Below are 16,044 nucleotides of genomic sequence, written 5' to 3' on the forward strand. Positions count from 1 at the left end.
TTTGGATGCAGCCCAGGAAACTGTTGGCCTTCTGGGCTGCAAGTGCACGTTGCCGGCTCATGTCCAGCTTTTTGTCCACCAGTACCCCCAAGAACTTCTTGGCAGGGCTGCTCTCAGTCCTTCATCCCCCAGTTTTGTTTGGTATGAAACTAAATCAAAGACACACTCCAGCACACTCCCATCACTTATGGGTTTTCTGCCTGTATGACCTGATTAGAGCTGGTTCAAGACCCCGGCCAGGCACACTGTGTGGCTGCTGGGTCACCAGCACCAGCTGTTTTGCTCTGCAGATGGGCTCCCGCTGGGCTAGACTACTCATTAGTGTGTACTTAGCATGTCTCATTAGACTCACATCCAAAGATAACGACATGTTCAGGAAACTATCTGCACAGGTAAGTGAGGTTGTTAGTATAAAGGGCATTCATGGGCATATTTATGTACCTATTCAGTGCCTGAGGCATATATAAATCCAATTGTTATCTGTTGTATTATGTGTCCTAGGTCTGTTAACAGAAATACAATGCAAGTCAAAAAGGTTACGGAAAAATGTGAAACATCCCCTAGATCAGATGGTCAGTGAAGACAACGAAGGCCATGACATGAAACAAGTGACATCTACAACTAAAATATATAGGGTAAGAAAATTCTTGTAACAGTTCGTATGGTAGTGGTGATGTTTCAGCTAAATGTGGCTGGTACAGTGAATGTAGAATACTGCAAATTCTCTGGAGCTGTCTGTATTAATTAAAACTCCGTCTCCCACCAAGTCAAGGCAATACCTTGAGTATAGAAGTAGTTCTGATATTTTTAGTCAAAACACAGTGAAGCATCCAAAAAATCCATAAAGTATTTTTTCTGTGATACATATTTCAGGTATATATCACATACAGTGAGGTCTGATATTGAAGTTTGAGCATATCTAGTTGTTTGCTAAACATGTCCTTATTTCTAATAATAAATCACACAAACTCATGCAATTTAGAAGCATTATACACCTCTCTTCTGTGCAATTCTACAGAAATTTCAGTGACAAGCAAACCTCTTGCCTCCTTGGTCTCCAAGTATGAGAAATAGATGTATAGCTTTTGCCTAAAGCAAGAGATGCTAGATAATTTCTATGACTGCATTTCATGATGGGCTTTTTTTTTTTTGCCAGTATAGGAGAAAGTAGAATTTACCCCAGAGCAGCAGAACCTTCTTGATTACATCATGGATTCATACAGTAAACAACAAATACCACAGGAGGTGTCAAAAAAGCTAGTAAGTATGTTGGTGAATTAATTTTTGAGATGCAGATAATGAAACTGAGGATTACACGGCAGAAAATATTTGTACTCAGCATAGGTAGGTGTAGTAAGTAGTAAAGCAAACCATGGGTAAAAGCTTACAGATAAAACATGCTGCAAGGCAGGCAGAATCTCTCCCATTCAGTCAACAGTTAGACCACATCTTTGTTTATCGAACTTGAATGCTAAGAAAAAGCTTTCAACTCTGGAAATACACTTTTATGCTCAAATCTAACCTTTGTTGGTTGGAGCGTTGGTTTTTGCGTTGTCAGTACAGGCAGTGATTGGAGTTTGGCTTGCGGCCAAGCTCCCTTTCTATAAAGACACCAGCCTGTGAGCCTGAAAATATTTCATTTTTTTGAACCCAAATTCCCAACGTTTTCCAGGTTTGGATTTTTGTTTCATCCCCTCTTCTTTCCTTTTCCTCTCCACTTTCTAGAAATTCCATTTTCCCTTTAAAAGCGCCAGTATTCATGGTAGGTTGGAAACTGGTAGAAGAGAAAAAAGGGTTTCAGAGAGATTTTTTTTTTAACAAAACTGTCATGTTCAGTCTTAAAAAAAAAAAATCTAAAACAACTGTAGAAAATTATTTGCTAAGTCATCAACTTTGAAAAATAAAAGACACTTGCAGGAGGAGGGCTGAATAACCCATAACTAACTTGTGGAACTTATTTCCATGGGAGGTTGAGGAGGTCAAAACCAAAAATATGTTCACAAAGGAAATAGACAAATTCATAAACAACAAGGCTTTTGGTTACATATTATGGTGCTCATAAAAATTCCAGCTCAGGTGCCTAAATTGTTGATTGCTACTCATGACATTGAAAGTCAGACAGATATTCCAGAGGAAAGGACACTGTCTGCATCTTTTCTTATGTCACCTTCAAAAATACCTGTTTTTGACAACCATTGGAGACAAATTACAGGGTTAGATGGACCTATTGCCTGATCCAGTCTCATAGTTCTTGTATTTTATGCTTTCAAATGACAATGAATATTAACAGATTTTGTTTGCTTTGGTTTTTAACAGTTACATGAGGAATTCAGCGCTGAAGGAAATTTTCTGATTTTAACAGAAATGGCTACCAGTCATGTGCAGGTTCTTGTGGAATTCACTAAAAAGCTACCAGGTATATCCAGTGTGTTTAAGCACATTTTGTTACTGCAAAGCTTACATGCCTCTCAGTTGCCATTCGGCAATTGCTTTGTATATTTTGGACACTTCATAAAAATGGTTCCTCCTCTGACACATATGCATTCTTCAGACACTGTCTAAAGAAAAGGAGCTTTGTGCTCGGAGGATAATATGTTGAATAATTCAAACTCTGCCACTCTGAGATGTGGCACTCTTTACCTACTGACAAAGAAAACACTCAGAAAAGGGGTTGTGTCCCGAGAGAGTTTTTATTTTCATCTATCACTGCCATGCCAAATAGTCTGCCTTTAAATTACCATTAAGACTTGCCAGACTCTGCTTCACTGTCTTTGCTGCCTTTCTAGCAAAGCCTCTAGCCATGGCATCCACCGAATGGTGAGTCTTAACCAAGAACTTTCAGTATCTGATAGCACCAATATTTATGGTGTGTTATGGACAAGCACTGAAAACCTGAGTTTATCATCAGTATTTTTTTAACTCCCAAGTTGATGTTACCTCAAGAGTGAACACTGGGCACGGTACGAGTTCCGTGTAATTAAGAAAGGTGCAGTGTAACGCTGAGCTGTATGAAAACATTGTTTTCCTGGCATACCCGTCATACTGACCCTTCCTCTGTGTGTTACAGGCTTGCTTCAAAGCCTGCAGTTTTAACTATATTTTTTATGCTAACTGGGATACTGGCTCACAGGAAATGAAGAAGGGAGGAGCTTTGTAATTGAATAATCTGCTATTTTCAGTGTTGACTTAGAGTACCTCTGGCAGGATTTATCACCTTTTTGTTTCATTCTCCACTTTATTTTTTTCTGCACTTCCTCACAGAATCCAGGGGTGGGTACGAGGTGGGTACCTGCTTGGCAACTATGAGGAGAGTTTCCCAAAATCTTCAGCCCCCCATTCTTCTTCAGAGGAGCAGCTGTATATTCACACAAGTTACCAAATTCCTTCTGATTTCTTCAGTGGATTTTAGAGTCCTTCTGCTCCAAAAAGAGAAATGCATATTTAAAAAGCAGCAGGAAGCCTGTATGTAAACTAGTCCAAAGGCATGGTGGAACGTTTAAAATTACATGCTTCAAATGGTGATTTTTTTCCCATTAGAGCATTGAAAGGGCTGGAAGCAGCATGGCAGAGGGAGAGTCAAGTAGAGAGCTCCAGTGGAAGCATGGCAGAAGATGTTAGGTAGCACCATCAGGCTAGACAAAATCTCTACTATTGGTTGTGCTACACCGCTAGCTTCTGCTCATCGTGTCCCTCTTAAAGTACCATAAATGCTGAAACACAAGTCTAATTCTCATAAACTTCAGTTATTTTCTGGAATCTGTGTTTCAATTTCCACAGCACTTGTCACCCCCCCTAACATCGACATCAAGGTTACGCAGGTGTGTAGCACCTCATGTGCAAGAACTTCAGGACAGAAAGCAGCAGGGACTTTTCTGTTGCTGCCTTACTTATCTCTAACATCTCCCCAGGCTTCCAAACCCTTGACCATGAAGATCAGATTGCTCTGCTGAAGGGCTCAGCAGTAGAAGCCATGTTCCTCCGTTCAGCCGAGATCTTCAGTAGGAAACTTCCTACAGGACATACTGTCCTTTTAGAAGAAAGAATTCGCAACAGTGGTAAGTATCTTGTGTAATGAGGAAAAAACAATCCACACCATTGCACTTCTGTGTCAATGTTTTGCCCTTGAAAAGCTAGTAAAATTGTTTATTAGCACTGAAACAGGTTTATCTGAATGCTGTTCTTTATATTAACTAGAACAAATCTAACTCAGCCTTGAGTCTAAAGGTCATAAGGTAAAGGTTTCTTTATAAGTACATTGCAAGTATTATGAATAATGCTATAGCAAATAAATCCAGTGCAAGTCTCCAATGATAAGCATGAAAGAACGATGAAAGGGAAATACCACCATTTCACATTATTCACATAAAATATCAGTGTTTATGCTTTCAAAGGCAATCACTATATATAAGAAAGAAAAAAAAATTTAGGATGTTACTGGAGATGTCTGAAGGAAACCACCTATTCTTAGAATTAATTTGGTAAAACTGAATCACACTGCACAAGATGCATAGAAGAATTATAAATGTGGCATGTTTTCAGTATGTTTTCTGCGTTTTAAGGTCCATACAAGGCTCAGCTGCTATGATAGGCTCTACTGGTTCTAGACGTAAATCTTAATAATTAAGAAAAGCTGAACAGGGCTGGATATTGTTTGTTCCTCAAAGCATAAAAAGTCATGTTTTGCATTGTTATGTAGTCTTTGTGCTCCACTGATACAATACTGACTGTTTTGCCCTTTTCTGTATTGACCAGCAAACCTCATCCACCCCTCAGCTACCTATGATTCAAAATTCAAGTATAACAAAAATCCTGAATCAAAGACGCTGTCTGTAGTCAGAGAGAGCGCTTTGATTCTGGTTTCTGGACTTCTTTTTTAATAGTCAGAAGAAGAAGAGACAGCAGAACGTTTAACGTTACTACTAGTTATAGTAATGGTCTTGAACTCAGTTCCAAAACTCTTTTAAGAGCAGAAACATGAAGGTACTACTGATGTATGCAAAATTAGGCAAATACTTATATATTTGAAACCCTGAAAAGGAGTTAGAAAATGTGACAATAGCTCACTTGCTGAAGGTATGGATTTAGTTTGGCTTAGCACACTTATTTCTAGGTTTCTATTTTGTGCTTTTTTTATATTTCTTTCATTTTGATTTATTATAAGTGGTAGCTGTTTGATAGACTGGAAATGGCGACTTTGAGAGTGATATAGGTGGCTTCTGGTTCAGGTTCTGCAGGCAGAGAAGTATGCCAAGAAGGCCAGAGATATTTCCTGGAAGCTGTAGTGAGTTGTCATGGATCCAAATGTCTTCATTAAGAGATTTTTCTACTAGAATATAAGCTAATTTTTTGATTAAAATAGGTCTTAGAGAAATTAATCCATATGAATACATGATTACTGAAAGCTTCTGCTCCTCTAATCTATACAGTCAGCATTAACTTTCTTGGTCAAGGTGTCAACTGTTCATAAAAAGCAGAAGCAGGAAATGCTTTGATCCAGAACATTTCATAAGCCATTATGTCATACCAATATTTTTTTCCTTACTCATAATTTTAAAATATCCTGTTAATTCTCTGCAACTATTGAGTCCAGATGAGATGCAATATCATTTTTTGCAAGCTAGTACTAGACTTAAAGATAGCATTTCATACCAGAACGTGATTAACTAGACTATGGCATTGTATCCTGCAGCAATATTATTCACCTGTCATGAAATAGATTTTAAAAAATAACATTTTATGTAGATGAAAGTTTCAAGACAAATAATGATTTCAAATGTATTATTTATTATATGTATTATTTATTCCAAAAGAAGATTTCCTGCAATTCTTTTTTTCTGGGGAAAAAAAAAAGACCAAGGTAAATTAAAAAGGAATTCTGGATCAGAACAAAACCTGAGCTGAAGAGTTTGCAAGAAATGAAACATGATAACTTTTAAAGTGTGTGTATGTATATATATATACACATATATATCTTACTGCCTTTTGCAAAAATATTTTCCCTCAGGACAGGATCAAGTTGGGGACATAAGAGGAAATACTGCTGCTAAAATTGCTCCCTCCCTATGTTACAAGAGAATAATGTGTTATCCAGCTTACTTGCTGCTGGCTGCATTCTTTCCTTCCATTAATAACCAGAATACAGGACAAAGTACCCTTTTCCATGTATTTTATTTCTCCACTCTGTGCAGATTCAAGCCTACTTAAAAACATTTTCCTTGGCTGCACTTAATGGGGCTGTGACAGTAAACAATAAAAGCAGCTTGTAAATCTTTGCATTTGTAGCAGTGTTAGCTTAATTGCTGCTCCTGATGCTATTCAACTTTTAGTGCTACTGCACAGACCCAGAAGTCACTCAAAATTTCCAGAGTCTCTCATTTCGGACTTACACTGCTGCATGCTAGAGCGTATCTGTCAACCTGGAAATGTCTCTTGCATGAAGAAGCTTCAATGCGTTTTTTAAATGCTCCTCTGCCTATGTTTTCAGTGCTGGTAACTGCCTGCCAGTTAGTGGTATCACTTCCTTTGCTCCAAAAATGCAAGCAGATTGGTTTATAAGAGGAAGGATTTTTACTAGGCAGGTTTGGCTCTCTCCTGCTTCGCAACTGTATTTCTCAGTGTTCACTGAATTTTTGTAGGAATCCTGTTTGTCGTCACAGAAGCTAGAAGAGTTTTTTATTTTTACTTTAAGAGCTCACATTGGTGCAATTTTTCTGCATATTTTGTCTTAGTTTATGATAAATTGTAGAATTACACATTTAGGCAAATCGAGTAATTGTTGGAAAATACCTACTATGGAAGCTTCTTATTTTTGTGGCTTAAATCATGGTCATTTTCAGGTGTCTCGAGTTTAAACAAAATGAAAGGCAGGCATCCAAATTCTTCTGTTATCGTTGCTTACGCATACAGTTTTCAAAAATATTAATTATGCAGTTCACACGCCTCCATGTTGTAGGACTCAACACCGGGGTTTTAGGTTGAATAATAGCCTGTACTAAATGTGATATTACGATAGAAACTTAAGCAGCCTGTTCAAGACTTAACCAGTAACGACACATGCTACTAGAAACAGCAGCTGTCCATTATCATGTTAGACTTGTCCAAGAGAATAAATGGCCAGAAGAGATTAAACCTAAGTCAAATAAAGAAGAAAACCCAAGAAAATTACACATAAATTTGGAGAGAGGGGCTTTTTTTTTTTTTGCATACACCTCACTGAAAAACAAGACTAAATCAAACAAACTGAAACACCCTGCAAAGACAATAGGGAGCAGCAGAGGAAATGCAGTGAGAACTGAGTGAGAGTTTAGAAATTAAATTTATAGGCAATGAAGGAAGAAGAAGCATCAGCATTATTCATGGCTTAGTGAGGTCTTAAACATTGTCATGCCATCAGCCATAAATTAGTGCTGTTAGTCAGAACTTCTGTCCACATATTTTTAGGTGCAATTGTCTGAATGTCACATAAGTCCTATTGTCAAGCCTTGATGTCTGTATCCATAAAATCGGGGGTGGGCATCTTGCCTAAAAGTCACAAGCTGTCCAGACTTCTGTCACCTGCCACCATGTCCACTTGGAAGCTGCTCTCACCTATTAATATTTATGCCTTCCCCAGTCTGATTGTACAGAATGGATTATTTTTTTTCTGATAAAAAACCCAGAGATCTGGTGGTGATGACCTTTGAGCACTAGCAGCCTTCGTTTTTATTCTCATGCTGATGAAGTGTATTTTTATTTCTTAGCTTGAGCATATTGCTCAAGTCCTGGCGCATTTCAGTGACTGCCTTTGTTTGTGCCCTTATGGTCGTTCTCCATAAGGTGTGATGGAAATTCTTTCATTAGCTGCTCCTGAGACTGAAATCCTCTCCTACTCACTCTAATATTGAGACTTAATGAGAAATACAGACATTTTATTTAACGTTAATGAGAGCTTGTGCCACTTACTCATCTTATTTGATGTTTCCCTATGCATACAGCAAGTTGTGACTGATTGATCCATTCTGTGAGACTGACATGCTAGTAATGTAATGCTTAGTTTCTTTCTGTTATTTTGAAAGCAAACCGTCCCCACTATCTAGCAGTACAATATTTTTTAAAACAGTGCTGAAATACTGAATGTTTTCTCAGTAAGCATTTATAACTTGTTTTCCAAAGAACACCTGCTTTCAGCGGTCATGAAAACCCACAGATTTTTATTTCATCATTTTATTCTCCAGAGCAGTTCTACTAATTTCAGTATTGGGGAATAAGATACTATCTGATAGGGACGCAAACAGAAGAATCTGGACTGAAATTTTCGGTTGGCAGCACGACACCTGACATCATTGTGAAATATACTGTTGTCTTCCTGGATGGGTTACAGGTGCTGAAGTACAGTGAAATCCAAGGAAAAAAAAAAGAAATAGCCACAATTTCAAAGCCTTGGCAAGGGGCCACCTTTTGCCCTTGAATGTGGGATACAAAGTTCCCATTGATTTGGACAAGACTCCTGCAACCAAGGGCAAAATTCGGCACTGGAAAATGGATACCCAATCACTTCTGCTGCCTTTGGCTTTTATCATTTGATTATTAGTACTGAGTAACAGTAGTGCTTCAAAACCCCATTGTGCGGGGGTTTGTGCAGAGAAACAAAATGAAACGATCATGACTGCTGAGTCCAAATAATCTAATCTAAGAGATAGCAACCTGGCCAGTATCTAGCCCCTTCTTTCTAAACATACCTGCAAATCATAGATGTCTAATCCTCCAAATGGTCATATGCATCCACACAGAAGGAGACACTTACCTTCCTGTGACTTGACCCAAAACTAGCACACTTGCCAAAATATTTAGAAATTAGGACCGCTTCAAATTACAGAGTATAGGAAAGAGCTTTTCTGTTCATATGCGGTACTCCACAGTCTACCACACTGAATTAGCCAGTGACGTGTTCCTGAATTACAAATAAAATTGATAAAACTGTTTAAATAGTATCTACAGAGTTAATTTATACCCATGAAAACAAGAACAGATGTCAGAGGACCCAATCTCTTTTCTTCCACGTAAGTGTGTTCCTCCAGGCCAAAAACTTATTTAAACAGGCTCAGCCTATGAAGACTAGCTCAAGGCGGTGCAGATGTTGCTGCTGTGTGCCAGACCACACTTCCCTCCTGACTGCAGGCACTCAGGCCACTGCCAAAGGATGGTATGTGGCAATGTCATTTGCATCCTCCTTGCAGGTTTAGTTTGTTTGTTGTTTGGTTGGGTTTTTCTTTAAACTAAGTTTTCTTTGCTTGCAATGATGGCTTCACAGTGGTCCTGTTGATTGCTTTTGAGAAGATGGGTTTTTGCTACCCTGAGTGTGAGTTGTCCTTGACACATGCTAACCTCTCATTCAAATTAGGCATTTAACCTCTACAAGATGATGATAGAGGAGAAGTTGCATGACCATGCTCTGCTGTATCTTCTCTGCTGGCTAGATTTTCCCCTTTCCAGCTCTCAGCATCAACATGGTGAATTTGGTCAGTGTTTTTAAACACTGATGCATTTGAACAGGTTAAAAGCAGAGCTCATAAGCATCATGGAGAGCAGTTCTGGTAGATGAAACTGAAAGATAAGATGTAACTTTGCAAGTAATTAATATATTTTATTTTCATAAAACAGCTACTAATACACCTTTGGTTTAATATCCACTGGCACCTCCATGTTTATCAAGAAAAAAAATCTCTTTATCCATGTTAATCACACAGTGCTAGTTACTGTTAATTAGTACTTACTCTCAAACTTTCCTCTTGCAATAGATTAATCTATTAAGTTTTATTCAACAGCCGAAATAGAAGAGAGAATATTGGTCTCAAAAAGCTGACAATACTGACTCAATATCACAGTAAAAACATCTATCCCAAAATTATGTTAACCAGACAATTATTTATGGCCTGAAACTGCGAACCTTATGAAAGCAACAGTCATCTTACCTTCAGTGAGAAATCATAGGAACAAAACCCTCAAAAAGGCAAGGTCTAAAACAATGCTGTGTGTCTTAAGCTACAGATAGGAATGAAATTGTTCAAGAAGTGCGAGGTGCTAAATGAACAACACTCATGGGTTTAAATCTGCTCCAGTCTAATGCCGCAAGGCCGTGCTCAGTAAAGTTAGTATTTCCCGTTGACTACCCTGGGGTTTACAGCTAGTCATCCATTAACTTAGCCAAATCAATCAAATGAATTGCAGTATCTTCCGCAGACGATAGAGTTGGGCTGGTGGTTAGGTAGAAATCTGTGTAGTTCAGACTGATGCACAATGAAACACAAAGGAGGGGCATGTTCTTATTGCCATAGCACTGCATGAAACAAAGTTTTTGAAACCTTGCTGAAAAAAAGGTTACGAAGGAGGCACCATTAACACGGACCAGGACGCTCCGTCTATCTGACACAGCACTGTGCAGTGCTTTGGCGTGATCTAAACAAACAGGGCTAGATGGAGCTAACTTGTCTGTTCTCACTGAGGCCAGAATACATTATAACTTTATCTATTGGATTTTTTTCACTTTTGGAGTATGATTTGTAACAATGACATTTGACAAATCGTATGTGTTTCTCCTCTAGCCTTTCCAGTTACGAGCACCAAATTGCCTTTAATTCTTTTTCTGATAACCTGAATTGAAGCGACAACATCTTGTACAGTAGATAAGAAAACAAAAAGCAAGAACTATAAACACCTTTTTCCTGCTTTTTTGCTTTCTGGTGGAACGTATTAAATCCGAACCGAAGCGTTTCAATCCCATTAGAAAACAGCCCCCTCTTGTGATGGAACTGCGGTTTGTGTAACGTGCATACAGGATGATGAAATAACAGCAAAACTCCAGTACAGATGGGATGAGGGAAAAACTAGTAACCAAGAAAAAATTCCATTATCCTAGTCTCAAAATTGCTCGTTTTGCATGGTTTCATTCATAATTGTCTTGTGACATTTATCTGTTTAAAGATTTCGAAGCTTTGTTCTCTTTAGTAGAAGCAGTAAATCAGTTGCATTGATGAAACCTCCCTTTTTACTCCCTTCCCTTTCACTTCTTCTGTTTTATTTCTCTGTTTGGAGTACAGTAGTGCAGAAAAGCTCTCTGCTATAATTTAATTTCCTTCCACATCTATACTCTTTTTTGCTTCACCCACCCATGCTTTAGTTTCTTAACGTTAGATTACAAGCCCCTTGTGGGGCAAGGATTGTTTTCCTGCTTATACAGTGCCTGGACCAGTGAGGACCTGAATTAGTTATTCCACACCCTGTTCATCAGCATCATTTTCATCCCACTTCTGCTATATTACCAGTAGGACTTGAGGAGCTTTGTGGTAAGCAAAACAATGAATTCATCCAGCTGAAAACTAACCTGACCCTCCCAAAAAAGAGAAAAAAAAAAATCAGATGATGAATATGAGAAACAAACGATGGGAGTCTTAGTCACAGCCCACTTCCTCCCATTTCTTGTCTGTTGCCGAAACGATCATGCCCAGCAGTGCGATACCTTGCACAGAGACTTCTAAAAATATCCGGTTTGTCTTGGACTTTTCTCATGTCATTGCTGACCTATTCACTTCCACAAAAGGAATTCATTTGCTCTGCTTTAGGGCTCAACCAGACTATTTTTCTTCCTTTCTTGAGTCACGTGAACTTTAAAACTTTGGTGTGTCATAGGTATGTGTTCCTTACATATGTCATATTGTAAGGTTCTTTGGCTTTTAAAACTGCCCAAGAGAGAAACAGGCGGTTCCCCAAAAGTTAGCAATAACAAGTTATTATTATAATAACAATAAATAGTTAACGCTGATGACTAATGACATAAACCTCGCAGAACATTAGATGCTATGACTATTGTTTGCTCTGTATAAAGTTCCAGCTGTGTTACTAACTTCCACAGGATGAGCTGACTCGCATCATATATATCTGCTTAATTGACTTAGACTCTTCTTGGTGGTGTTGAACTTGTTACAAAAACAAGATTTGTGGCTTGTAATCTGAAGTGAACATAGGTTGCTCATGTCACATGTTTAAACACATCATTCAACCACAAAATAAACCACACCCTGCAAGACCATACTTTCACTCCGTTGGGACACATAACTATTCCATTGATTGAAGTAAGTTCTCACTGTCGCAGCAAAATGTGGCTGTTTCACAGTTAAGTCAAGTGACTTCATGTTTCTTTTCTTTGAGTTCCACCTGCTGAGTTTCATTTTTAATTTCCCCTACTGGAGGCACTCCAAATCTCATCAGTCCTGGACTTCAGCTTCATGTTGTACACAACACTCAAAACCACATTATTTCATGCAGTTTCTACACCTACTTATAAAGTCTTCTCCCAGAACAGCTCAAAATTAAGAGTAAAATCACAAGAAATCCTACGGCCCTCATCTGTGGGAACATAGGAGGTTTCTATCCTTTCAGCTAAGGAAGGCCAAAAGGCTTGCTGAAGAACCAGTGGTTCAGATCTCTACACCTCGTCAGTGCCATCACTTCAGAGTTGTGAGCAGCCATTGTCAACAGTCTAGTGGCTGCTCAGAGTGACTCACACACCAGTTTAAAAAAAAAAAAAAAAATTGAAGTCACAGGACCTACTTCTCTTTTACATCAAAAAACAGAGTGGGGTACATCTGTAATTTAAGGCTAAGTAAGAACATTGTGACCTGATGACAAAGTCAGTAAGAGGAAGCCCAGTCGGCATGCCCAAGTTTGGTAACCCCAAAGGGTTTCACTGATGGTGAGAATCACATGATCCCATCCTTAAACTGGGGTGGATTTTAATTATTTACGGCTCTGTACTTTATAATACACTAGTCTATGCTGGAAGGCAGTAGTATTTGCAAGCAAGTTGATCTTGGACTACAGGTAATCCTAGACTAGCTAAAGTTTCAGGCTACATAAAAGGAGCAATTAAGACTCTTATGGAGACAACTGAAGCACCTGCCCAAGGCAGTTAGCTGCAGAGTAGAGCTGGGCTAGAATTAAACCATTCACCCTGAGAGATTTCCATGTAACTAATGTAAAGATAGAGAACATGGGGACTGTTTCACAAACTGTGCATACTGGAAACAGAAGACGGATAGAATATCAGCAGGCAGCGAGAAAAACATGTATGAGGGTTGTGCTGAAGAGCTAGACAGACAAATCTGTAGAGGAAAAGGAATTGCTTGAAAGAAAGACTTTGAAACCATGTGAAAAGAAATTGCCAGCACTTGACTGTTTCTACTTTGATGGTTGCACTTTTGTAACTAATTGTCTTGTATCGGGCCTGATTTGTGCAGTAAATTTTTCCCACCAAGATAATCAAGGCTTCAAATACTAAATAATTGCTCTGTGGCAATATATCAGATTATTGCAATAATTAAAAAATATCGTAACTTTTTTTTCTCTCACAGGTATCTCAGATGAATTCATAACTCCCATGTTTAATTTTTATAAAAGCATTGGAGAGCTGAAGATGACACAGGAAGAATATGCACTGCTCACAGCCATAGTTATCCTGTCTCCAGGTAACTTCTAATCCAGAATTAAATATTAGTGGTTTTGGAAAGAAAGCAATGAGGAGTGTGACCCGAGACTTGTAAAAACTTACATTCTACATAGAGTAAGTGTGCATACGCACTTATTCAGTATATTCAGCTGTTAAACCAGAAAACAAGCACACATATCCAAACACACAATGTCTTGCTACACCATCTGGTTCTGCATGCAAGGAAAAAAGTGCCTAAATACCCTGCTTTAAAAAATTACTGGTACCTTATCACTGCTTAGCACACTGGGCTCCTTCCTTCAGAAAATCCCAGATGTGGTTACATGTATGTCACTAGAGCCCACTGTGGAATGTCACATTTTTTAGAGGGAAATTGGGAAACCCTATAACTCAGAATAAAGAATGGCAATGAAGATCTTCAGCCTTTATTGAACAAACACCAGCTGCAAGAGCGGAAGGATAGTAGCGAGCTGCCCTCTGTACCGTAAAGCCTTGGAAACCGACCTTTCAGAAGTATCGGCACATAATGTCTCAGCCCTGATTACAGGCTTTGCTGTGAAAATTAGTTCTTTGATAACACAAAACTAACCAGCTCTACCTTCAAAATACAGAGAAATTGTATAGTGCCTGGAACAAACTGACTGTCACGGGAATGGGAGAAGAGAAGTCTCATGCTTCAGGACAAAAGACAGGCATCAAGGTTTCCAAATCAGGTTACATGCAAGATGGGAAGGTGGAGCAATTGCCTGGCTCTTTGAGCCAGAGTGGCTCAGGAAATTTTTTTACATTAAAAATTTCAGTCACAAAACCCTCCATCCTCCTTTTTCCTCCCCCTCCAAATACACAAACACATACTTCCATATGAACAAAATTAAAAGACAAGTATTTTCTAACAAAGAAATTTCATTGAGGATGAAGATGTTTGATTTCTCCTTGACGACCTGTACACACATGCTTCTCTACTGGTCGAATTTCGCGGTTGTGCTATACCTCCAAGAACTTACGCTGTGCTGCTCGGTTGTTGCAATGCATCACAGGACGTACTCAGGTGCAGGACTGCATTGGAAGGTGATGATACAACCCCAGAGAAACATTTCCAAGTTAAAACTCTTCAGTTTTTGACAAAGTTGAAAGTTTTCCGTAGTTAGAAGTTGGAAGCTTACATGAACACCCCAAATCAAAAATACAGTGTTAGAGCATTTTTATTCCCTCTTAACTTGAAAACAAATGTTCTTGGTAGGTGTGAACATCAGTGCCCAGTGTAAATGTTTGATTACGTTGATATTCATCTATCGGTGTAAATATTTACTTTGTATCAGAGCATATATGTATATATATAGTATATTTGCTAATTACTTATTTTCTTTTAAAACCATAACCAGATCGACAATATATAAAGGACAGAGAGTCTGTGGAAAGGCTTCAAGAACCTCTGCTAGATATTCTACAAAAATTCTGCAAACGTCACCACCCAGATAACCCTCAACACTTCGCATGTCTTCTGGGCCGTCTTACAGAATTACGGACATTTAACCATCATCATGCGGAGATGTTGATGTCATGGAGAGTGAATGATCACAAATTCACACCTCTTCTCTGTGAGATCTGGGATATGCAGTGATGAATATTTTTTATTTTATTTTAGGAGAAATATCTTTTTAAAGGACCACATAGCATTTATTTTCATAGAAAAATATCCTACAGTACATTAAATTTTCTTTACTGCATTTTTATAGCAACGTACCATGAATTCATAAAAGCCATTTTGTTCACTATACACAGAATATTGTATAGCTATCAGATCTTCACACGTGAGTGTAACTTTCTCTGTATTTATATTCTCTGATCAGAAAGAGTCCACCAGCTCCTCAGAGGAACCCTGTTAATTACTGATTGCAGTTACAGTTCCTCTTGACAAACGGGGACATGCAGGTTTCCATTCATATTTTTTCATTGCAGTGCTTGTCCTCCATTAAAGAATATATTTCAGATAATAAACCAGCTCAAATGGTTAATGTTATAGTCATTTGCTGTTCAACTGTGAAACGTGTTCACCTAAGACATACAAGCTCTTATTTCATCAGAAGATGAAAAATTATGTAATGGAGAAAAACCACACACACACAAACTTTTCACAATATAAACATGTAACTTCATTTGTGTTATTTCAAAGTAAAAATTATACAGTATCTATACTTTGTGAAAGCGCATCATAGGTTGTTTTACTTAACACCTTTCGATTGTTGGTGCTCAGCGGCTCTGAAAAACACCATCGTCAACATCCCCGACACAGGTGAGCACACGTGTGCGAACGCTGCGCAGGCGGCGCGGGGTTCCCCATCCTAAGAGAGGCTCTAGGCCGGGTGGGTGGTTTCCTTGTGCCTGCGTCTGTCCCGAGCAGCGTCAAACCGGACGGCTGGGACACTGATGCGCCGACCACGCTTGTCTGCCAAACTGTGGCCCCGGCACCGCTGGCAGTGCCAGCTACGTGCGGGAAAGGCCTTGGGCGCAGAAGCGGCCCTTCTCCCTGCTGTGAAAAGGCGTCTTCGGGTGCAAGCGCCTCT

General features: G+C 38.9%; 1 protein-coding gene across 1 annotated transcript in view; it reads left to right on the forward strand.

Annotated features, from left to right (window-relative positions):
• Positions 1-15,444, forward strand: part of NR1H4 (nuclear receptor subfamily 1, group H, member 4) — a 41,980-nt gene extending 26,536 nt beyond the window's left edge. Inside the window, exons 5-10 of the mRNA XM_010291655.1 lie at positions 502-635; positions 1,162-1,260; positions 2,317-2,416; positions 3,909-4,055; positions 13,386-13,499; positions 14,863-15,444. Coding sequence (XP_010289957.1) covers positions 502-635; positions 1,162-1,260; positions 2,317-2,416; positions 3,909-4,055; positions 13,386-13,499; positions 14,863-15,101 — 833 coding nt within the window. The 3' untranslated portion in view covers positions 15,102-15,444. The remainder of the gene's footprint in view (positions 1-501; positions 636-1,161; positions 1,261-2,316; positions 2,417-3,908; positions 4,056-13,385; positions 13,500-14,862) is intronic.
• Positions 15,445-16,044: the final 600 nt, after the last annotated feature.

The sequence above is a fragment of the Phaethon lepturus genome, unplaced genomic scaffold, assembly GCF_000687285.1.
Source record: "Phaethon lepturus isolate BGI_N335 unplaced genomic scaffold, ASM68728v1 scaffold5247, whole genome shotgun sequence".
NCBI classification, from domain to species: domain Eukaryota; kingdom Metazoa; phylum Chordata; class Aves; order Phaethontiformes; family Phaethontidae; genus Phaethon; species Phaethon lepturus.